This window comes from Anomaloglossus baeobatrachus, chromosome 6, assembly GCF_048569485.1.
Source record: "Anomaloglossus baeobatrachus isolate aAnoBae1 chromosome 6, aAnoBae1.hap1, whole genome shotgun sequence".
NCBI classification, from domain to species: Eukaryota; Metazoa; Chordata; class Amphibia; order Anura; family Aromobatidae; genus Anomaloglossus; species Anomaloglossus baeobatrachus.
In genome coordinates, this window is record NC_134358.1 from 42,862,599 (window position 1) to 42,886,642 (window position 24,044).

Here is a 24,044-nt window from a genome sequence, read left to right on the forward strand (position 1 = left end):
TCTCTCCCCAGGACTACTCCTCCTATTATACTCCTCTCTCCCAGGACTACTCCTCCTATTATCCTCCTCTCTCCCCAGGACTACTCCTCCTATTATCCTCCTCTCTCCCCAGGACTACTCCTCCTATTATACTCCTCTCTCCCCAGGACTACTCCTCCTATTATACTCCTCTCTCCCCAGGACTACTACTCCTATTACACTCCTCTCTCCCCAGGACTACTCCTCCTATTATTCTCCTCTCTCCCCAGGACTACTCCTCCTATTATACTGCTCTCTCCCCAGGACTACTCCTCCTATTATACTCCTCTCTCCCCAGGACTACTCCTCCTATTATACTCCTCTCTCCCCAGGACTACTCCTCCTATTATCCTCCTCTCTCCCCGGGACTACTCCTCCTATTATACTCCTCTCTCCCAAGGACTACTCCTCCTATTATCCTCCTCTCTCTCCCCAGGACTACTCCTCCTATTATACTCCTCTCTCCCCAGGACTACTCCTCCTATTATACTCCTCTCTCCCCAGGACTACTCCTCCTATTATACTCCTCTCTCCCCAGGACTACTCCTCCTATTATACTCCTCTCTCCCCAGGACTACTCCTCCTATTATTCTCCTCTCTCCCCAGGACTACTCCTCCTATTATACTCCTCTCTCCCCAGGACTACTCCTCCTATTATACTCCTCTCTCCCCAGGACTACTCCTCCTATTATCCTCCTCTCCCCCCAGGACTACTCCTCCTATTATACTCCTCTCTCCCCAGGACTACTCCTCCTATTATCCTCCTCTCTCCCCAGGACTACTCCTCCTATTATCCTCCTCTCTCCCCAGGACTACTCCTCCTATTATACTCCTCTCTCCCAAGGACTACATTATCCTCCTCTCTCCCCAGGACTACTCCTCCTATTATCCTCCTCTCTCCCCAGGACTACTCCTCCTATTATACTCCTCTCTCCCCAGGACTACTCCTCCTATTATACTCCTCTCTCCCCAGGACTACTCCTCCTATTATCCTCCTCTCTCCCCAGGACTACTCCTCCTATTATCCTCCTCTCTCCCCAGGACTACTCCTCCTATTATACTCCTCTCTCCCCAGGACTACTACTCCTATTATACTCCTCTCTCCCCAGGACTACTCCTCCAAAACACACACACACTGCACAAAACATAGCTCCCCCCAAAACACACACCCACACCCACACAAACCGCGCAACACACACAGCACCACACACACAGCACCACACACACACACAACACTGCAGACACACAGCGCTCCACAAACAACGCAACACACAAACAACACCGCTCTCACCCCCCCCATCACCCAGAACATTTACAGCGCCCGCCATTACACAAACACTTGGCAACTACACCCAACAACATCTATATATATAACAAAAACCATACATTAACTACGCAATTAATTCTAGAATACCCGATGCGTTAGAATCGGGCCACCATCTAGTATAATATATAGGAATAGATCCCTCTGTGTGTAATGACTATATAAAATATATAGGAATAGATCCCTCTGTGTGTAATGACTCTATATAATATATATAGGAATAGATCCCTCTGTGTGTAATGACTCTATATAATATATAGGAATAGATCCCTCTGTGTGTAATGACTCTATATAATATATAGGAATAGATCCCTCTGTGTGTAATGACTATATAAAATATATAGGAATAGATCCCTCTGTGTGTAATGACTATATAATATATAGGAATAGATCCCTCTGTGTGTAATGACTCTATATAATATATAGGAATAGATCCCTCTGTGTGTAATGACTATATAAAATATATAGGAATAGATCCCTCTGTGTGTAATGACTATATAATATATAGGAATAGATCCCTCTGTGTGTAATGACTATATAAAATATATAGGAATAGATCCCTCTGTGTGTAATGACTCTATATAATATATATAGGAATAGATCCCTCTGTGTGTAATGACTCTATATAATATATAGGAATAGATCCCTCTGTGTGTAATGACTCTATATAATATATAGGAATAGATCCCTCTGTGTGTAATGACTCTATATAATATATAGGAATAGATCCCTCTGTGTGTAATGAGTCTATATAATATATAGGAATAGATTCCTCTGTGTGTAATGACTCTATATAATATATAGAAATAGATCCCTCTGTGTGTAATGACTCTATACAATATATAGGAATAGATCCCTCTGTGTGTAATGATTCTATATAATATATAGGAATAGATCCCTCTGTGTGTAATGACTCTATATAATATATAGGAATAGATCCCTCTGTGTGTAATGAGTCTATATAATATATAGGAATAGATCCCTCTGTGTGTAATGACTCTATATAATATATAGGAATAGATCCCTCTGTGTGTAATGACTCTATACAATATATAGGAATAGATCCCTCTGTGTGTAATGAGTCTATATAATATATAGGAATAGATCCCTCTGTGTGTAATGACTATATAATATATAGAAATAGATCCCTCTGTGTGTAATGACTCTATACAATATATAGGAATAGATCCCTCTGTGTGTAATGACTATATAATATATAGAAATAGATCCCTCTGTGTGTAATGACTCTATATAATATATGTGTTTCCCTTTTTGTATTGAATTACTGAAAAAAAATAACTTTTTTATGTTATTCTAATTTATTGAGATGCACTTGTATAGACAGACATTCATAAAATATTACAATGCTCACTTATTGTTTGCAGCCAACATTGATGCAATAACAAAGGGGCACCAGACACCCCTCCATTACGCCGCCAAATATGATGCAGTCAGCTCTTTAAAAGTGCTTCTGAAACAAGATGTAGACACCAAAGCCCGAGACCACAAGCAACGCACAGCGCTGCACCTGGCTGCAGAATTAGGTAAGACTGACACGCAAGGAAGGTAACGCACTTTGGTTGTGGACGAGGGTCACTGAGTGATCGGCGTGATGCTAGACACGTGTAATGTGTGATCATGATGCTGCCACCTCCTGACAGTCGCAGCGTCTGTCATGTAGGTCTTAAGCAAATGAGTGTAAATTATTTTTAAAGGTTTTTTTCATTTTTTGCACAAAGCCAGAAGTGAATCCATAAAAGAAAGCAAATACTTATGTGGAGGGTATCTCTAAATCCTTCTGTAGAGTGGATGGACTTTACATTAGAAATTGGGTAAAATAGCCTTACTAATATACTCTGTTGTGGAGGTCTGCACCATTTTCAGTTTATTGAAGCCATACTCCCTTGATTCAGCAGCCTTTTGTGCCGTCCACAGCGCGAGACGAGGCTGAAAAAAGATTGTAAACATTCTGTCTGACACCATCTTTAAGAGTTCAGTTCAGATGTTTATACTCCCCACCTGTCGCTCTCTTTTGTAATATCACAACTCCTATAGTGATGAGTGATCAATACCATGATCAAGTGCTCGGTGTTACGCCTGCCTGGATCAATAGACTCAGATGGGATGTAATGGACAGGCTAGAGGGAAGCCACTCACCAAGCAGGATCCCCAGAACCCTGAAACCCTTTAACCCCTATACAGGGATTTGGAATTACACAGGGCCCTGGAGATCACTACCTGTGGAAGGCTACAGTCCGATGAGAGTAGTCGTCAGGCAGGGTCAAACCAGGAATAGCAGAACAGGGCAGAATCGGCAGGCAAGGATGTAATCAGAAAACGTAGCAGAGGTCAAATCCGGATCGGGCAGCGAGGTACAAAAACAACAGGCAGAAGGGTAGTCAGAAAACACGCAGAAGTCAGCACACTACCTGAGCATGGTAGTGCTCGCACATCACTAGTTATGGGTTATGGGTACCAAGCACCCGAGCATGGTAGTGCTCACTCATCACTAATCTAGTATGACAGATGTGATGCAAATAAAGCATTTTTTGCCCTCTGCCTGTGGATCTACTATTCTTATAGAACAAGGACCATTTCCAGATTGCAAAAATGTATAAAATACATATATGATGCGTTTTTTTGTATACATGTAAAAACAGAACTTTTTTCATCACTGTTTCTGTTTTTATCCATTTTTGGTCCATGAGTTCGTTTTAATCATCAGTATGGTATCTGTTTTTATTTTATGCCAAAAAAAAAAATCCAATATTCTTTTAGCCGACAAATAATAAAACTCAGATAGCTCTCAGATGACACATGCATGACACATGCATCACTGTGCTATTATTTTCATGGACCCATTGATTTGAAACTGTGACTCGGATAAAAAATATATGTTTCCAAAGGACGTGTCCGTCTCCATAGACTGTAATGCGTATGTCCATGAAAAATATGTATATGAAAACCGGAGATGTGAATGAAGTGTTAGACACGGAGAATGATTGCCTAGCTGGTCATGGTGATGTATGTCCTCCTTAGATCGCAGTGAAGCAGCGCGTCTACTTCTGAACCTGAAATGTGATGCAAGCGTTCAAGATGACACAGGGCTGTCCTGTCTGACGATGATGGTGGTGAATATGCCTCCTGTGGTAAGTCAAACATAGTGTGCAATGGGTTGCAATGGCTATTAGGATATAGTACACATTATTGGCGTCTATAGTAGCACAGCTTGGAGAACGTTTAGGGCGCATTCTTTATACAGTATCAACAGGGATGCTTGTGCAATACTTTATGAATTCATATATTTGAAGTAAATAGTATGACTTATGGCATTTGATCGCTGGACACATCTACTCTCCAGATTATCTCTGTGTGATCACCGGGCACAAACTTTGATGTTACGAATGTAAAAATCGCTCTTCAACTATCTCATTCACGTTTTACGTCCTGCATAAACAATTGTCTGACGTCTTTTGCTGGTTGTGCGTTACTATTGCATCATTCATAGTTTAAATGATTATCTGCTCATGTGAACAAACCCTTAAGCGGGCTTTACACGCTGTGATATCGGTATCGCCACCGTCGGTTGTGCGTCACAGGCAAATCGCTGCCCGTGGCGCACAACATCGCTTACACCCGTCACACGGACTTACCTTCCCTGTGACGTCGCTCTGGCCGGCGATCCTCCTCATTTTCTTTCGTGCGGCGTCACAGCAACGTCACGCGGCAGACGTCCAATAGCAGAGGAGGGGCGGAAATGAGGGGCCGGAACATGCCGCCCACCTCCTTCCTTGCTCATTGCCGGTGGACGCAGGTAAGGAGATGTTCGTCGCTCTTGCGGTGTCACACATAGCGATGTGTAATGCCGCAGAAACGAGGAACAACTAGCGGCAAGCTCCACCAACAATATTATGAAAAGGAGCGAAATGCAACGATCAACGATTTTTGATGTTTTTGCGATCGTTGATCGTCACTCCTGGTGTCACACGCTGCAATGTCGCTAACGACGTGACCCTGACAGTATATCATTAGCGATGTCGCAGCGTGTAACGCACCCTTTAGGCAGGAGATCAAAATGTAGCCATCTTGGGTGATGAATGGGTCATTGGAACGTCCAGAAGTCCACCCTCAGGCTTGACATCCATACAGGTCTTTATGACACATCAGAAGTTTTCTTAGGGTGTAATAAGTACCAAGTTGGTCTTGATGTTCAAAGGGAGTAGGAGGTTAACCACGGCACTGCCGTATGATGTATCAGACTGGAAACTTTTTGGGAAAATATGGTGATTTATTTCTACGCGTTTCGAAACAATAGGTCCTTCTTCAGGATATATAACAGACACGTTTGTGATTTTCCAAAGAAGTTTCCAGTCTGACACATCATACGGCAGCACGGTGGTTAGCCCCTTCACCTTCTACTCCTTTTGAATATTCAGCTACGGGGACTGTAGCAACCGAGGATTCCCTCTTACATACCTTTACAGTGGTAGTGACTGTCACAACCCCCCCAATTGAGCAACCTCTTATCTCATCTCCCACGTGATCTCCTCCCGGGTAAGACCCAATTTGCACCATTTTTGTCTCTCCAGCTCCTGCATTATTGAAGATGATCTTGATGAGAGGGTGTGTTGGGAGTCAGACTCCTACGCCATCTGACAAGTGTGGTGCACTTACGTGCACCACACAAGAAATCTTAATCAAAGGCTAGAGTCAAGTTTCTGGTGTAAGGAATGCCAAAGCTTGTCATGAATTATACTAAATGCGGTGTTATGCCCACACCACCACACGTCCCATCCCAGCTTTGCCCTCTTTGGCAAAACTGCTGTGAAAAAGCCAACAGCCACAAAATTTTTGCACAACTCCTTGTTCCTCAAAAATTTTGCAGCTTTTTACTCCAGAACTCTAAAAGCTTTCATAGGTTGTCACACGGAGGTTTTGTACAAACTTCGCCGACTTCCATGATGGCGGCAACCTTTGTTCAGATTGCACTTCGCCCAATGGTTTCTCTTGTGTCTGGTATCAACACAGGCAGACTCGGGCGTCGACCTGCTGTGTGCTGGATTCATAGGAAGAATAGTAAAAGTTAATCTCTGCTGGTCTGCTTGCTTCTTTGGTCACATGTTGTAGGGAGGCCTATCACGTTTGCTCCCCGCTTATTTATGCTGGTTGAAAGCTTCCATCTATGCCAGCTATAGTTTGTTCTATGTTGATCTGTGAGGTGTGGTGTCCCAGACTGTTTGGTGAAAGTTGTGCTTATTGCTTTGTGTGGTTGTGAAGTTTACCCCTGTTGTTTTGTAGCTACCTTCCTGCTCTTTTCATTCTGAATCTTTTATTATCTTATCCTGTGTTTGCCTGCTGTGTGACAATGTTTTGGTTTTCCCTTGTCTGTCTTTATCTATGGTTTCTACACACTCCAGTCCCTCCCGTCCCTCCTTAGATCAGGACTGGTCAGAAGCAGGGCCAGGAAGGAGACTCAGGCATCTCCACCATCAGGAGTATAACTGAGGTTAGGGATAGCATTGGGCCCCCCTATCTTGAGGGACAGATTAGAAGCCCCGGTTCCCCGCTATCCCATAAGGCCCCTTTCCACACTAAGACTTTCTAGCGATCCCACCAACCCAACCTGGCCGGCATCGCTACAAAGTCTCTGGTGAGACGCTGGTGAGCTGTCAAACAGGCAAACCTGGAAAACGACGCAACAGTGATCCAGACCTGCAGAACGACCTAGCTAGTCATTGGGGACGTTGTAAAGCAGCTTTTTGAAAGGGAAGTCGCTAACAAAGTCGCTGTAAATAGTCATCGGGACATGAGTTGGGGCAAAACATTTTAGTGTCGTCTAGCATCCGGAGCAGTATTTTTTGGCTATTGTACCATTGTATTGAATCCTACAGATCTCCAGTGGCTGGTCCTCACGTGACAACATGATGATAAGGGGGCATAGTAATTACAAGAGGTGCCCATGATGCCACAGAATAATAAAGTAGACCCCGAACCAACGTGAAAATGTCACTCAACTCTTGTCTGGATATTTTGGCCTTTAGGAGGAAGACCTACGCCATTTGTTATTTTGGCATGATCTTCTAAAATTCCTATCAATAGTCTCCTTTTTTAAAATAAGTAAGACGCAATGGTTCATCATTCTCTTGTCAAATATCCTTATTACCTAGCACAATGGTGCACCGATTATTGTGCCTGGAAAGCAGCAGAGCAGAGTCTGCAAACATATAACCCTTGTGTCTTCTCGTGATGTGTCCTGATATTTGACTTCTGTACGGCATATGCGACTTTGAAGAACAATTTACTGTTTGCGTGTTCTTAGATCTTGCAGCTCAGTTTTTAGAAGTGGATATTTTCTCCCATGCTGATATACACTTAGAAACACAAAATATAATCAGCTGGAAATATATTTGGAAGCTTCCAGCCTTTCCATCTGTCCCGTTGTGGCACACATAGCCCACGATTTCACAGAAGACAGAAATAATTGCTTTATTTACAAAACTGGTAATGGATTGTTAGTTTAGTGAAAGCGAAACTATTAATTTATCATAGTTGGTGCGTGCCTCTGCTGCACAAAATGTCTGCGGGTATTTTCTCAGGTAAGGAATACGCTGCAGATGTTTCGCCTGGTAAATTTGCAGTTTCATACAATAGCAGCATTAGGCTATGTGCACACGCTGCGTTTTTTTGACGCTGCGTTTGTGCGTTTTTGGCCGCTAAAAACGCGGCAAAAAATGCATGCGTTTTTACCGCGATTTGGTGCATTTTTGGCTGCGTTTTGCTGCGTTTTTGATCTCTGCGTTTTTCTGCTTTTTTCCAATGCATTCCATGGGGGGAAAAACGCAGGAAAGAATTGACATGTCCATTTTTTTTTTAAGCTCAAAAACGCAGCTTAAAAAAAAAGTTGTGTACGGACTGCAAAAATGAAAACTCATAGATTTTGCTGGGGAAGCAAAGTCATGCAGTTTTGAGGCCAAAAACGCACCCGAAAAACGTGCAAAAACGCAGCGAAAAACACACTGTGTAAACTTACCCTTACTGATGATTTTCCCAAATCTCATCCACATGCTGCGTGCCAAAATCTCCACCGTAATTTGACCTGTAGTGCAGATTTTTAATTTTCATTTTATTCTATAAAGTCTCATCATGGATTCCACCCTTTCGAATGCACAGGATGAAATCTGCAGGACAAAAGCCGCATGATTGGGTGCAGTTTTTGCCACTGCAGATTTTTTTTTCTGCAAAAATCCAGATTGTATCAATCCCATGTGGATATACTCTGAGAGCCAGATTCATCTTTGCATTTGTATCTTTTTTTCTATTTTATTTTTTCATTCTTTTATTAATTTGGACCTTTTTAAAGTCTATTTTCTTTGTGTTCACCACTTTATTTTTCATGAAGAGTTTGGAATCCCTTACAGGATTTCAGCTGATTCAACAATTTGCGACTTGCTCTCCCCTCGCTCCCAGAAGTATTTTTATATATGTCTAAAATCTTTATCCAAATTTTCCCTTTTTTTTAGCGGAAAATGTGACTTTTTGTGCTATAGAGTCACACAAAAAAAGTTAAAAGCAAAAGTAGAGAGCATGTTGTATTTTCACAGATTTAAGTTACTGTATGTAATTATTATTAGAGATGAATGAACCCGCAAATGTTTGGGTCTGGTGGGTCCAGTCAGACTTAAACAAAAAAAATCAGTTTTGGGACCAGACTTGAACCCGAACATCTGCCCGGACGTCACTGATTATTGGGACACCCCAGCCTAAGAATAGCAGCCTGCAGCAGCCCCAGAATTGTTCCATCAATTAGATGCGACACTCCAGGTGCTTTACCTGACTATTCCCAATTGCCCTGGTGTGCTGGCAATCGGTGTAATAAGGGGTTAATGACAGCGCACAACTGTCCTTAAGCTCAAAATTAGTGATGGGTAGGGTTCTATGACAACCCCCTTCACTAATCCTATAAGTAAAAAGAAATAAATACAAACACAAAGAAAAATCCTTTATTTGAAATAAAATGCAGCACCCTCTTTCCCCTCTTTATTAACCCCAAAAAGACCCTTGAAGTTCCGCAGTAATCCGCACGACGTTACACAACGGTCCTAGCTCTGCTACATCCGAGCCTGGAGAGACCAAAAACATGTCCAATCTCTCCAGGCTCTGGGAAACACTGACAAGGGGGACCCGGCTGGCAGCAGTGACATCACTCAGTTTACCGAAGGTCATACCCAGGTTTCCACGGCATGACCTCCAGTGACCTGAGTACTGCACTCTGGCTTAAAGTGCAGGGCCATGCCCCGCACCCCACCAGCCATTTTACAGTGACAGTGCTGGCCGGGATGGGGAGGAACGTGGTTCGGGGCTGCCCTGCACTCCCAGACCCCCGGCCTACTCTGTCACTGTTAAGGGCTGGTGAGGTCACACGGCCCTATACTTTAACACTGACAGTGCTAGCCTGGGGAAGGGGAATGCAGGGCAGCTCCGAACCACGCCCCCCGCCCAGGCCAGAACTGCCATATTGATCTAGTAGGTAAAGCAATCAAATTTGCAGATGACGCAAAGCTAGGAGGGTTAGCTAACACTAAACAGAATCCAAAATAGCAAAGGGGTGTTCACAGACAGAAATTAGAAGCTTAAAACATAACTTTTAATAATGTGCTCATTAACAAGTGACGACTCACTGCATAAAAACGTGAAGTAAAAACTAGCAAATGAACCACTAGGCATCCAAGCTCAAATTGGGCCTAAGTAGCACATGAGGCACATCAGACAAAAAACATCCCATGCTAAAAACACTCAAAATAAAGTGGTTTAAAAGAACCCCAAAATATCCATAAAGAAGGAACCGCCCTCATATGTGGTATATGGGTTTTAATGTAATGGGACTGTATACAAGTATAAACGAAACCCTTTAAATAACCAGAATACCACCCTTCACCGTCATAGATGGGAATGGTCTTACCGTAAATCAATGGGCATACCTATACCATGCAGACCAAAAGCTTCATATTGGTGACCATCAAGTGGACAGCCCTTTGCTATTTTGGATTCCTACTACTGTTTTCGGGTCGTATTAGGTATTATTGCTACTTTTTATTTAACACTAAACAGAGAAAGAATTCAGAAGGATCTAGATAACATGGAACAATGGGCAGTGACTATTAGAATGGTATGGGAGAAATGCAAAATTCTACATCTTGGCAAGAAATATGAAAATAAAATCTACAGAATGGGAGGACCAGAACTAAGCAACAGCATGTGTAAAAAAGACTTGGGTATACTAAGAGATTACAGACTGAACATGAGTCAACAGTGTGATGCAGCAGCAAAAAAGCCAAACAGTTCTGGGAAGTTTTAAGAAAAGCATAGAGTCTAGATCATGTGATGTCATTATCACCCTCTACTCCTCTTTGGTCAGACCTGATCTGGAATAGTGTATCCAGTTCTGTGTGCCACATTTTAAAAAAAGACATTGAAGAACAGAAGCAAGGTCAGATAAGAGCAACCAGGATGGTGAGCAGACTGCAAACTATGTCCTACGAGGAACGGTTAAAGATCTGGGAATGTTTAGCTTGCAAAAAGAAGGCTGCGACATCGCTCAAGCGATCTCATTGGGGTCACGGAATTTGTAATGCACATCCGGCCGCTTTAGCGATGTCGTTGTGAGTGACACCTACGAGCGATTTTGAATCATCGCAAAAACGTTCAAAAACGCTCATCGGTGACATGCCCCCCTATTCTCGATTATCGCTCCTGCTCGGTGTACGAAGTAGTTCGTCGCTGCTGCATCAGCACACATCGCTGTGTGCGACACCGCTGGAACGAGGAACCTCACCTTACCTGCGGCCGCCTGCAATGAGGAAGGAAGAAGGTGGGCGGGATGTTACGTCCCGCTCATCTCCGCCCCTCCGCTTCTATTGGGCGGCGGTTCAGTGACGCTGCTGTGACGCTGAACGAGCCGCCGCCTTAGAAAGGAGGCGGTTCGCCGGTCACAGTGACGTCACTAGGCAGGTAAGTAGTGTGACGGGTCCGCAGCGATTTGCCCGTGTCGCACAACTGATGGGGGCGGGTAGCTGCCTTTAGGGGAGACTTAATAGCTCTCTACAAAGATCTTAAGGGCTGTCACAGTGTAGAGGACTCATCCTTAGTCTTATTTGCACAAGGAAACACGAAAAGCAATGGAATAGAACTGAAAGGGAGAAGATCCAGATTAGATATTAGATACAACTTTTTGACAGTGATGGTGATCAATGAGTGGAACAGCCTCTCATGAGAGGTGTGTGATCTTCTTCAATGAAAGCCTTCAAAGAAAAGCTGGACAGACATCTGTGGGAGATGGTTTAATGAATCCTGCTGTGAGCAGGAGGTTGGATACGATGACCCTGGAGGTCCCTTCCAAATCTACCATTCTACAGTATGATTCTATGACTTTTCCGTAGCCCTTTACTTATAATACTTGATATATTTTTCTTAATAGTTTTATGTATTGTAATGAAAGATAAAGAAGTTCGTACAGTGGCGTCACTGACCGTCTCCTGTATGTTGCTGTTAACTATACATTGTCAGATTACTTTCCTCCTCCAATTCCCATATCCTCCACCATCATGAATTAATCTAATTTTCTCTCATTTTCTCTGTAAGTTGCGTGCCTCTAGTTGCTTTAGATGTATAACCTTACATTAATCCCTTCATTATGATGATTGTTTATGTACATTTTCTACCCACACTTCCAGTTTATATGAGATTAGTAGGGAAATTACATCCTGCGCTGTAGATATTACCCTCTTTTAATTAGTATTCTACCTGCATCTTATTTTTTCACATCCCCACTTTGTATATTCCATTCATTCATAACATGATTGTTTGTTACCCACAGATTTCCTAATTCTATGTAACAAGTGAATAAGATCTGCTTTCATTCTACTTACAACTTTTTATTGTGCCATTCTTCATATATCATATGATAACTAGTTGTGTAGGTTCCAAATTTATACCTTTTGATTTGATGCCGAGGTTGTAAATGAATAAACATAGGAATAGTCTCAATAGTTTAGTTTACCAGGGGCTCGATCTACACCGCACTGTCAGAATATGAAGACAATGACAGAATAGCTGCAGCAGCTTCGGTCTTGATTCCTGGAACCACCTGTCATGAGGGTACCACGACAGAGAGTGGTCCCTCCTATTTCTGGTGTCAGAAGATTGCAGAGCAGGGCTTCATACACACTGTTACGAATCGGCACCGCCATAGCCGCAAGCAGCCTGTTGCAGTTCCTGTTGCGCCCAGGCGCCGGCTGCCATTTTTGGCAGTGCCTCGGGTCGTCCAGCTGGCTGCTTCTTCCTCCACGTCTAATTGTGGAGAGGCGGCTAGTGCGCATGCGCGCCTCGATTTACCCCAGCCAGAGTCTAAGTCCAGTGTTTCGCCTCGTGAGCATGCTCAGCCTGATAGTGCCATTTCTGAGGCTAAGTCCTTGGTTCAGGCTACTGAGCATGCTCCTACACTTAGTGCGAAAAGTCTCTTTGCACAGGTACTTGGACATCAGGCCGTGTGTAAGTCCTGTGTTGTGCCTACTGAGCATGCTCAGGCAGATAGTCTGATTTCCGAGACTGTTGTTCAGGCTACTGAGCATGCTTAGGCACTTAGTGCATCAGAGGCTAGGTCCGGTAAGGACCTCACTGAGCATGTCCGTGAGGTGGCAAGTCCTGATAGGGCAGAGGGTGTCAGGTGTCCTGATGATGTGGCCACTCCAGACTGGCTCTATCAGGCCCGCCCCTATGATCTGGCACCTCACCATTGGTCGTCAGACGATGACTGGTGAGGTGTTTGGGGCGTGGCTGCCATGAGGTCATCAATAACATGGCGGTTCCGGATAGGGCGCTGGTGACATCACTGATGACATGGCACTCTGCTATTGGACCTTGGTGGTTCCACCCTGGGTTTGGGGCGGACCCAGGTTATAAAAGGGGCTGGAGACAACATGGAGGCGCGCAGTCTTCACTTAGAGTTCATGGTGGCATAAGCCTTGGTTTAAGCGGTAGGTAGGGCTAGGCGAATGGTGCCTGTCACGCTAAGATTTGTGGCTCAGCACATCAGGGTCAGGTGCCGTGCTTCCTTGCTGCCGTTCCAATAGTGCTATAGCAGTCCAGTGGCGTTAACTGGACTGCGGTTGCTGCGTTACTTGTCCATTTGTGCCTCCTACGCACACGGACAGCATACCTGCTGCATCACCTATCCAAGAGTGCCCTCTACGCACACGGACAGCATACCTGCTGCGCCACCGGTCCGGTTGTGCCCTCTACGTGCACGGACAGCGTATTCCAGGACCCCTGTGGAGTTAACAGGGTGTTCCTGGATTGGGTGTGTGAACCCTATTTCCCTCCACGGCTTCACAGTCAAATGCTACTGGTGTGACTACCTGGTCTGACGTGTCCTTCACACATGTGGCCAGTCGAGTGGTGACCAGAAACGCTAATCAGAGGACCGCTCGGCCTCATGTGTCTTACACACGTGGCCAACAGGGCGCTGTCGCAGCGGTCTTCTCGGTCAACGTTACCTGGTCACCACCCGGCCTGACGTGTTCCCTTCACACGTAGTCAGAGTAGTGCCCGCTCCACCGAAACGCTAACTGGGTTGTAGCCTGGTCTGACGTGTCCTTACACACGTGACCGGTTCCCAGGTCTCCTTGGGTTATCTCTGAGTCATCAGCGCTTTAGTCTCCTCCTAACCCACAGGGTGCCAGCAGCTCCATTACCATCTGGAGCACGGTGGGCCCCGACTGGCGATTGGGATATATACCCCTGGTCCTAATCTGCTGGTCCCCCCGTAACACACACTTGTTCAGGTTAATACTGCTGGCTGTGCAGATTCTCATTTATCCAGTACTGCTAGGGTTAAGTAGATATCCTAATTTCCTGAACTCTGAATGAAAGCTATAGCCAGCTGTTCTTTATTGCTAATTACCTCTGCTATAAAGACCTCTCTCCTAGCCCAGGTAATCTCTTGTAATAGTTTCTGCTTAGCTTGCCTCTAGAGGGAGCCTGTGAGCTGTGGACCAGGAAGCCATTCAGAGAACATTTGCTGTGTGAAAGCTGTGTTTAGTTTTTCCCTTCCTTAGTCCTTTTTTGGTTTTGCCTCTCTGGTCCGTTTCTCATTATTACCTCTTGTCATTTGGACTGCTTTGTATGATTGCTGTTTATTTTACACCTGTCTGTCTAATCCCCTCTATGTTTTTAATCTAGAACTTGTGTTCCTGCTGCCCTGCGCACTAGACAGGGCTGAGTCCAGGGAAAGACAGGGATAGGCCCGTGATCAGCGACAGGGTGCCAAAAAAAACCCTATAAGGATATAAGGGAGTACAGGGTACAGCCTCACGTGAGTTTAGGAGGTGACCCTGCTCCCCTTTCCCTAGCACCAGGGCCCACCATTGTATCATGTACCCCGTGTGTTGTGGTGCTCGCAGAGAGTTCTCATTTACCTAGGGGAACACCGGTAGTCACTGCGTGACACCATCTTTCTTCTGATAGCCATGCATAGAGCTGGAGGGTGTCATGGGCCCTGCTGCATTTTCTCTGCTCTTTATCATAGTGACCTATAAGACAAAACTATGTATAATGTAATAGGCGGTAACTGAGATGACAGAAGCTGAGCAGCCGATAAGGTTAGGGTTAGATTTAGGTATAGGCATAGGGTTAGGGTTAGGCTTATGAATAGATTTACTGCTAGTTTAAAGGATACAGGAAACAAAGATTATAATAACAATGTAAAACTTTATTTTTACAATTTTTGTTGGAGTTCAACAAACAAGAGGGTCAAAGGGCAAACCATAATGACATTGTTTTAAAATATATGTGATCGGCGCATTAGGGATTCAATATTGGACTTGTAGAAGGGACTTCGGGAGTGAGAACAGTACACAGGTTAGAAGGCGTAAAACGTTTGTCTTAACCGATGTACAGTATTGGCAGTCCACACTATGACATTGGCTTGTGGCATTTGTCTCAACTTCTGCATCCCTTTTTCTACTCCTTGCACTCTTCTGTATCCACGCCCCTGTTGCTTATGGTGTCTGTCCTGTCTTCTGTATCCCCTTCCCTGTTGCTTATGGTGTCTGTCCTGTCTTCTGCATCCCCTCCCCTGTTGCTTATAGTGTCTGTCCTATCTTCCGTATCCACTCTTCTTTGCTTATGTGACGCCCTGGACTAGCCAGGTAGTCACAGGTAGGCCCTTGCATAACACCCGTCCCCCTAATAAGGTAACAGCAGCCAACCACACAAAACCTAGTCACCTCCCTCAGGGCTCAATGAACACACCAGGGGGACTGAGCCAGGCGGTTGGCCACGCCCACCGAGAAGTCCAGAGGGCCTGAGGCAGGAAAACGTCAGTCAGTCTGTTGTGAGCAGTTCCCCGGTGGGGAGCACAGAGCTCAATAGTCAGTGACAGGAGTGAAGGAGAGCGCAGCAGGCCTGTGGTGACAGGTCTGCCACAGTCTGACAGGTGTGAGGGTCGTAGCCCGCACACCTTGGCTAGGAGGCAGGCAGTGCCCTGGCCTGCAGGAGCCGGGAAGACTGCCAGGTGGAACCGTAAGGGACCGGGACAGGGTAGTGGCCCGCCGGTACCGAACCGGGGAACCGACTGGAAACCGGAGCACCAGGGGGGTACTCGGACCCAGAACGAGGCCCAGAAGCTACTGGACCACGTCGAATTCACTGATTGAGGTCTGGACCTTAGGTCCTTTCCCGTCCCAAGACCCGAAAGAAGGCAACAGCCCACCGAGGGGGATAGAAAGCCACCGCACAGGCAGAGAGATCCCACGGGCCAGCGCCTGCGGGCAAACGGACTCCTCCGACATATATATAGCCGGGAAACGGACTCCCGTTGCTGAGGCATAGGCAGTCAACACGAACATAAAGAGGTGCAGGAGAAAGACTAGGACCACCAACCCGGGTGGGGGACAAGACGCAGCCGGCTGCGGGCACCGACCACCATCCATTTGGTTTACCAGAGACTTGCGTGTATCAATAATTGTGAGTACAACAGTGCCATCTGGCCGCGCACCGCACAGCCACTACACACTTCCCAAACGGGTCCCGGGGCCACCATCCCTGCCCACGGAGGAGTTAACATCTTGCTGCACGACCATCTCCCCCGGGTGCCCCGTAATCGCAGCGGTGGTGTCTACACCTTCACCACGTCCCGTGGGTGGCATCACGAACTCAAAACACGGCTCCGGCCGTACACCTACCTAACCACCCCCATCGAGATCGCCAGCAACCCCTTGCAGAGCGACGTGACCCCCGGGTCCGGAGGCGCTCGAGCCACCCACCAAACGAGCCCAGATCCGAGCTGCACGGCTGCGGACGAGCGCGGGGCGGTACACTTATCCTGTCTTCTGTATCCACTCCCCTGCTGCTTGCAGTGTCTGTCCTAGCTTCTGTACCCCCTGCACTGCTGCTTGCGGTGTCTTTCCTGGCTTCTATATCCCCTCCTCTTCTGCTTGCAGTGTCTGCCCTGGCTTCTGAATCCCCTCCCCTGCACTTGCAGTGTATGTCCTGACCAGTGGCGTAACTAGAGTTTGATGGGCCCCGGTGCAAAGTTCGGACCTGGGCCCCCCCTCTACGTACACCGACACTTGGGGATGGGATAATGACGCTGACACTTGGCTCTTTCCCTCAGCACCCAGCTTCCCTATGTTCTGATATCCATCTTGTCATCGGCACCCAGCTTCCCCATGCTTTGCTATATGCACATCAGAGCATGGGAAAGCTGGGTCCTGAGAGAAGATGTATAGCAGAGCATGGGGAAGCTGGGTGCTGAGGGAAAAAGACCTTTTCCCTCAGCACAAAACGTTCCTATCCCATGCTTGTATCTTTGTCCCCTGTTGTATATAGTTCTCCAAATACTATAATGGCCCCCACATAGCCTTCCATATAGTAGAAAGGGTCCCACATAACCGTTCATATATTAGAATGCACCTCCACAGTCCTCCATGTATTATAATGCATTTCCCTTGGTCCTCCATGTATTATATTGCACCACAGTCCTCCATGTATTATATTGCACCACAGTCCTCCATGTATTATATTGCACCACAGTCCTCCATGTATTATATTGCACCACAGTCCTCCATGTATTATATTGCACCACAGTCCTCCATGTATTATATTGCACCACAGTCCTCCATGTATTATATTGCACCACAGTCCTCCATGTATTATATTGCACCACAGTCCTCCATGTATTATAATGCACCACAGTCCTCCATGTATGATGCAGCCAGCCCCCCATGTTCCATGTATAATGCAGCCAGCCGCCCATGCTCCATGTATAATGCAAGCCCCCCCCCACGCTCCATGTATACTGCTGGCAGCCTCTCTATGCTCCCTGTATACTGCTGGCAGCTCCCCCATGCTCCCTGTATACTGCTGGCAGCTCCCCCATGCACCCTGTATACTGCTGGCAGCTCCCCCATGCTCCCTGTATACTGCTGGTGTCGCGGGCGGGGAGGAGGGTGTCAGCACACCGCGCTCACCCCCTCTGCTCGGGTCCGGCAGCTGCTCAGTGGTGGCTCGAGCTGTGGGCCGGATCCCAGGGTTTCTCGAGCGACACTCCTCGCCCGTGAGTGAAAGGGGATTTGTGGTTGGGTGTGGGGGATTGTTATAGTTCGTGACGCCACCCACGGTTGTGGTGATTGCACCACCGCTGCTCTGAGTGGGGATCCCGGGGATGGTGATGGGGAGCAGCCAGGTGTTGTGTTGCCCCTCCGTGGGTAGGGGTTGGTGATCCCGGGGCCCGGTGATGGGTGGTGAGGTGCGGGGCCTGGTGGGCGCAGGGACGCGGGGGCAGCGCTGTGCCTTGCGGCACTGTGGTACTCACTCAGCCTGAGACACGGACACAGTTTGTACGGTAAACCAACGGCTGGTAGGACGGTCCCACAGACGGCTGCTTTGCTTTCCCGGTAGGTGACGGTGATGTCCCTCTTCCTTGCACCTGTATGTACGGTTGGTTGCGATGGGTCCCCACCGGTAACCCGCTCCCCGGCTTCAAGCTGGGCCGGAGGAGCACTACACTTTGCCCGCAGGCGCTGGCCCTCAGAGACTGGTGCCCTGGCGGTGGCGGTGCCTCTGTTGTACGGGTTGGGCTGTTGCCTTCAATCGGGACTTGGTTGTTGGGGGAATCTACGTCCCCTTCACTGACGGATTCGGCAAATTTGGCGACTCCAAGCCTTGCCGGGGTCCGAGAGGCCCCTGCCCTGGTGCTGACTGTCCTTCGGAACACTGCTCCAGACCACCGGGCACACAGCCAACGGGGTCCTTCCAGGAACTTCCAAACGGTCCCCCTCCGGACAGTCACCGCCGTCGCTGACCTTGCTGTTCTGGCCCTACACAAAGCTGGGCTCTCAGGCTTGCACTCTCTCTGCCCTGTCACCACTTCTTGCTTTCCTCCTTTTCCACTTTTCTGTTGTTTACTCTAGCCCTTCACTGGACTTCACTCTTCCCCTGCCCGGGGCTATCTGCTGTTCACTCAAGCTCGTCCCTGAGCTGACTCCTCACTCCTGCTCCTCCCTGAGCTTTCTGCCTGGTTTCTTCCCGCCTCCAGAGCTGTGATCTCCTTGGTGGGCGGAGCCAACCGCCTGGCCCACCCCCTGGTGTGCATCATCAGACTCCTGGAGGAAGGCAACAAGGATTTTTGGTTCAGCTTAGGTGTGCCTACCTGGGATGTGGGGTGTGGTGGTGTTGTGACCTGTGACCCCTGGCTTGCCCAGGGCGACACATTCCCCCTTAGCAAAATGCAGACCGTCCGCGGGCTGCCGTCCTACACCGGTTTTATTTTTCTGAAAAAAGGGGTAACAGGGTTAAACAAACAATAATAACATTTTTAATAACTTCTTCCCAAGACGGGAGGCACATTTTACTTTTAACGTTTCAACGGTATACGGTCACGGTTTCCGCTCTCTCCCACCCAAGTAACCTGGCCCTGATGCTTCCCCTAAAACCCAGGCAGCACCCCTTGACCCACAGTCCAGCACACGGTACCCGAGCGGGATCTGTCCTTCCCCTCCAGAGGGTAGCCACCGGTTCCTTTGGTGGCTGGGCCCTGGCCTGCTCTGCTCAGGGCCCTCCCTCCAACCTGCTTCTCCGGAGGCGGCCTGCGGAAACGGTAACGGTACCCAACATATTTACAAGCCACTAACGTTTGTGGTTGCCCTGCAAGTTCACGGGCTTGTCCATGGATAGTTCCCATGCATAACTTTTTAAACGGTCCCCACGGGGACAACGGTGCCGGCTCCAGCCGGTTGCAAATCACAAAGATAATCTGGTTACTGTTCGGTAATCATCATTTTTCTTCATTCTTTAAACTTTTAAACTTTTCAAACAACAAACAAGCACTCTCTTTACATTTCCTGACCCCTTTTCCTTACAGAACGGTCTCCCTGTACCTAAGTGGAGGTCTACCTAGGTTGGAACGGGTGGACCTTCGGGGCCCGGTGTCAGTGGTGCTAGACAGTGGGGTAGAGGGAACAATCGGTTCCTCCTCCCGGCTATAGTGTGGAGCAGGCGGGGGCGTGGGGGAGCTGGGTACAGGTTCATCCCTGGGCACTGGCACTGGTTCTGGCTCACGGTTAACCACTTCCACTACTCCTTCATCCACGGGTTGTGGGAACAGTATCACTGGAAGAATCACCGCGCCGTTCTGTGTAGGCCAGTTTGCTGGGAAGTCACCCATTACCGTGTGGATTACCTCTGCTGCCTTCTCCGCTGGTGGAGGAACCGGTACTTCAGCCTCTGCCCTCAACGCTGGAGGGCACCTTTTTAGATGGTCCCGGGAAACTGTGGCCAGGGTGCCCCCTTGGTCACGACTGATCTGGTAGGCCTTCCCATCTTCCCATTCTGTGGGTTGTATGACATAAGGGACTTGCTCCCACTGATCATCCAGCTTGTGTACTTTCCTCTTCCGTTTCAGCACTACATCTCCTGGCTGGAAAGGATCCGCGGACGCCTTCTCATTGAACCGGTGCTCCTGCTGTTCTCGACTTCGACTGAGGTTTTTCTCCACATACTCCTGGATTTGCCGGTATTGCACTCTCCTCCGGCTTTCCCACTCCACCGTCGAAGGGAGTGCTTCGGGGGCCTCCAATCCCATCTCCAGATCCACCGGCAGGCGGCCGGGCCGAGCCCTCATCAGATACGCTGGGGTGCACTTCGTCGAGCTAGAGGGGATATTATTGTACATATCGACCAGGTCGGGTAGCTTTTCCGGCCACAGGTTCCGTTCTTCCAGTGGTAGCGTCTTGAGAAGCCCCAGGACCAGGTGGTTCATTTTCTCGCACATGCCGTTGGTCTGGGCGTGGTAAGGAGTGGTCCGGATCTTCTTGCAGCCATACAACTGGCAGAATTCGTGGAACACCTCTGCTTCAAAGGCCGGGCCTTGGTCAGTCAGCACCTTTTCTGGGTATCCATGGGGCCGGCAGAAATAAGCCTGGAACGCCCGAGCAGCAGTTCGACCAGTTAGGTCCTTAACGGGGACGACCACCATAAATAATTGAGTAGTGGTCTACCATGGTCAATGCATAGGTGTACCCACTTCGGCTAGGGGTGAGCTTGACATGGTCTAAGGCGACCAATTCCAGCGGCTGATGGGTGACTATTGGATGTAAGGGTGCCCTCTGGCTAGTCTCGTCCTTTCTCCTTAGCGTACAAGGACCGCACTCCCGGCACCAGGCTTCCACCGATTCACGCATCCCACTCCAATAGAACCGCTCCCTCAACAGCATCTCCAGCTTCTTCCACCCGAAGTGGCCAGCACCATCATGGTATGCCCGCAGGACAGTGGCAACGTCAGCTTGCGGAATGACCAACTGGCATATTTTCTCATGGGTCTTCGGGTTGATTAGCTCACGGTACAGCTTCCCCTGGTGTAAGTAAAGCCGTTTACGTTCTTTCCACAAGCGTTGGGCTTCGGCTGGGGCGGCAGGGTCTATTCCCATAGCCCCTTGTTCCACCAGAGTCTTGACAAGGCGAACAGCCGGCGCTTGATCCTGAGCTTCTTGCCACTCTTGACTGGGCCGTGGGTCCAGATCCACTCGTTCCTGATATACTTGTACCCTCTCAGTAGGCGGCTGGTGAAACGCAGGCAACTCAATCTCCTCGAGGTCGTCATCCTCGCACCCCTCTTCTGACAGATGGGGCATCCGGGAGAGTGCATCCGCATTGATGTTGACGCGCCCGGCCCGGTACTTTATGGTGAAATCATAATTGGCTAGCCGGGCTACCCACCGCTGCTCCAGCGCGCCCAACTTGGCCGTGTTCAGGTGCGTCAGCGGATTGTTGTCTGTAAACGCGGTGAATGTTGCTGCCGCCAAGTAGTGGCGGAACCGCTCCGTGATAGCCCACACCAATGCCAATAGCTCGAGCTTGAAGGAGCTATAGTTCTCAGGGTTCCTTTCAGTCGGCCGGAGTTTTCGGCTAGCATAGGCGATCACCTTCTCCTTTCCATCCTGGACCTGGGATAGGACCGCTCCTAGCCCCACGTTACTGGCATCCGTGTGGAGGATGAACGGGCGCCCATAATCAGGGTATGCCAGGACCTCTTCTCCGGTCAAGGCCGCCTTCAGCTGGCAAAAGGAATCCTCATGCTTGTCCTCCCACGACAGTGGGGCTCCAACGGGTCTACCACCTTTGGTCTGTCCCACGAGGAGGTCTTGCATGGGGGCCGCCATCTTCATGTATCCCTTGATAAAGCGCCGGTAGTACCCCACCAGGCCCAGGAACTGCCTTACTTCCCTCACTGTGGTTGGCCTCGGCCAGCTCTGGATGGCAGTAATCTTCTCAGGGTCAGGGGCAACACCATCTGCACTCACCACGTGCCCCAGGTACTGCACTCTGGGTTTCAGCAGGTGACACTTAGAGGGCTTCAATTTCATCCCATACTTGGCAAGGGACGCAAACACCTCGGCCAGGTGCTCCAGATGGGCTTCGTACGTCTGGGAATAAACAATCACATCATCCAAGTACAACAGGACGGTCTCGAAGTTTAGATGTCCCAGACAGCACTCCATCAGCCGTTGGAAGGTTCCTGGGGTGTTGCACAGCCCGAACGGCATACTATTGAATTCGCAGAGCCCCATCGGGGTGGTGAAGGCGGTTTTCTCCCGATCTTCTGGGGCCACGGCCACTTGCCAGTATCCGCTGGTGAGGTCAAGGGTCGAGAAGTAGTTTGCAGTTCTCAGCGCAGCCAAAGACTCTTCAATCCGAGGTAACGGATAGGCATCTTTATGGGTTATCTGGTTGATCTTCCAGTAGTCCACACACATCCGCATGGTACCATCCTTCTTCTTGACTAGTACCAACGGAGCGGCCCAGGGACTACAGCTGTCCCGAATAACCCCTGCCTCCTTCATATTCCTCAACATATCCTTGGCACACTGGTAATGTGCAGGGGGAATAGGTCTATACCTCTCTTTGATAGGGGGATGTTCACCGGTGGGGATGTGGTGTTGGACTCCCTTAATCTGCCCAAAGTCTAGGGGGTGCTTACTAAAAACCTGTTCATACTCCTGCACCACCCTGTATACCCCTGCCCTGTGATGTGTAGGGGTGTCATCAGTGCCTACATGTAGCTGTTGATGCCACTCCTTTGTCTCCCTCTGGTGTGGGGAAGTGCTGGTGGTAGGTGGGAGTGTAGATGGGCTGGCTTCATGGATAGTGTGAGGGTCCAGGGTGAGCAGCTTGGCAATGGTGGCATACCGGGGAAGCCTGACTTCTTCCTCTCCACAGTTCAGCATTCTCACAGGCACTCTCCCTTTCTTCACATCCACCACCCCTCGGGCGGCCATTACAGTGGGCCAGTGCTCGGAAGGCAGGGGCTCCATCATTGCAGGGTAGTCACGCCCCTGAGACCCTACTGCTGCCCTACACCAGATCATCATCTCGCTCCTAGGGGGCACAGTCAATGGAGCAACATCCATCACTCTCACTCCACCAATCTCCCCTCCTGTTGAGCTTACATGCTGGCGGTACATCAGGGCTCGGATCTCACGCTGCACAGCCCTCTGCCGGCTCCCTGCCACTGTGGCGGCCAGCTGTTGCAATAGGGACAACACATCAGTCATACAGTGCTCCATCACATTGGTTCCCAGCACTATTTTCGGGTTATGATCACTGGGCTCGTTCATAATCACAATCATACCCTGGTGTTGCAGTTCGGCTTGCCCCACTGTCATAGCCACTTGTTTATACCCCACCTGGGTCAATGGGAGTCCATTAGCGGCAATCAATGTTATACTATTGTCTGGGGGCGCCAGTTCGTCTACGGCCCAATACCGCTGGTACAACGTGTATGGTATGGTAGTTACCTGTGATCCAGTGTCCAAGAGAGCCATCACTGGTATGCCGTCCACAGCCACGGGGATGATAGGGCGGGCCCCGATATATCGGTCCCGCCAGTCCGGGGGGCCACGATGTTCTACTCCTGAGGATTGGCCCGGGGCCCCAGGGGTTGCTCGTTTAACGGGCACTGTCGGTAGTAATGACCCGGCTTACGGCACTTGTAGCAGATTGGGGGTCTGCTCCGCGGGTTGTTAGCACTTTTCCGCTGCATCCAGGGAACATCCTCGGGACTGTCAGCAAGCTGGATCTGTGCTGGAGGCTGAGGTCTGGTCAGAGGTTGTAGTGCAGCCAGGATTTTAGCAAGGTCTCCGTCCATGCG

At 48.7% G+C, this 24,044-nt stretch overlaps 1 protein-coding gene across 5 annotated transcripts in view; it reads left to right on the forward strand.

The window, feature by feature from the left end:
* Positions 1 to 24,044, forward strand: part of LOC142317006 (uncharacterized) — a 378,054-nt gene that overhangs the window by 152,925 nt on the left and 201,085 nt on the right. For all 5 annotated transcript variants that reach the window (XR_012754656.1, XM_075352880.1, XM_075352879.1 and 2 more), the window contains exons 10-11: positions 2,728 to 2,886; positions 4,382 to 4,491. Coding sequence is in view for 4 of the 5 variants with exons in the window: in XM_075352880.1 (XP_075208995.1) it covers positions 2,728 to 2,886; positions 4,382 to 4,491 (269 nt within the window). In the remaining variant the exon portion in view is untranslated. The remainder of the gene's footprint in view (positions 1 to 2,727; positions 2,887 to 4,381; positions 4,492 to 24,044) is intronic.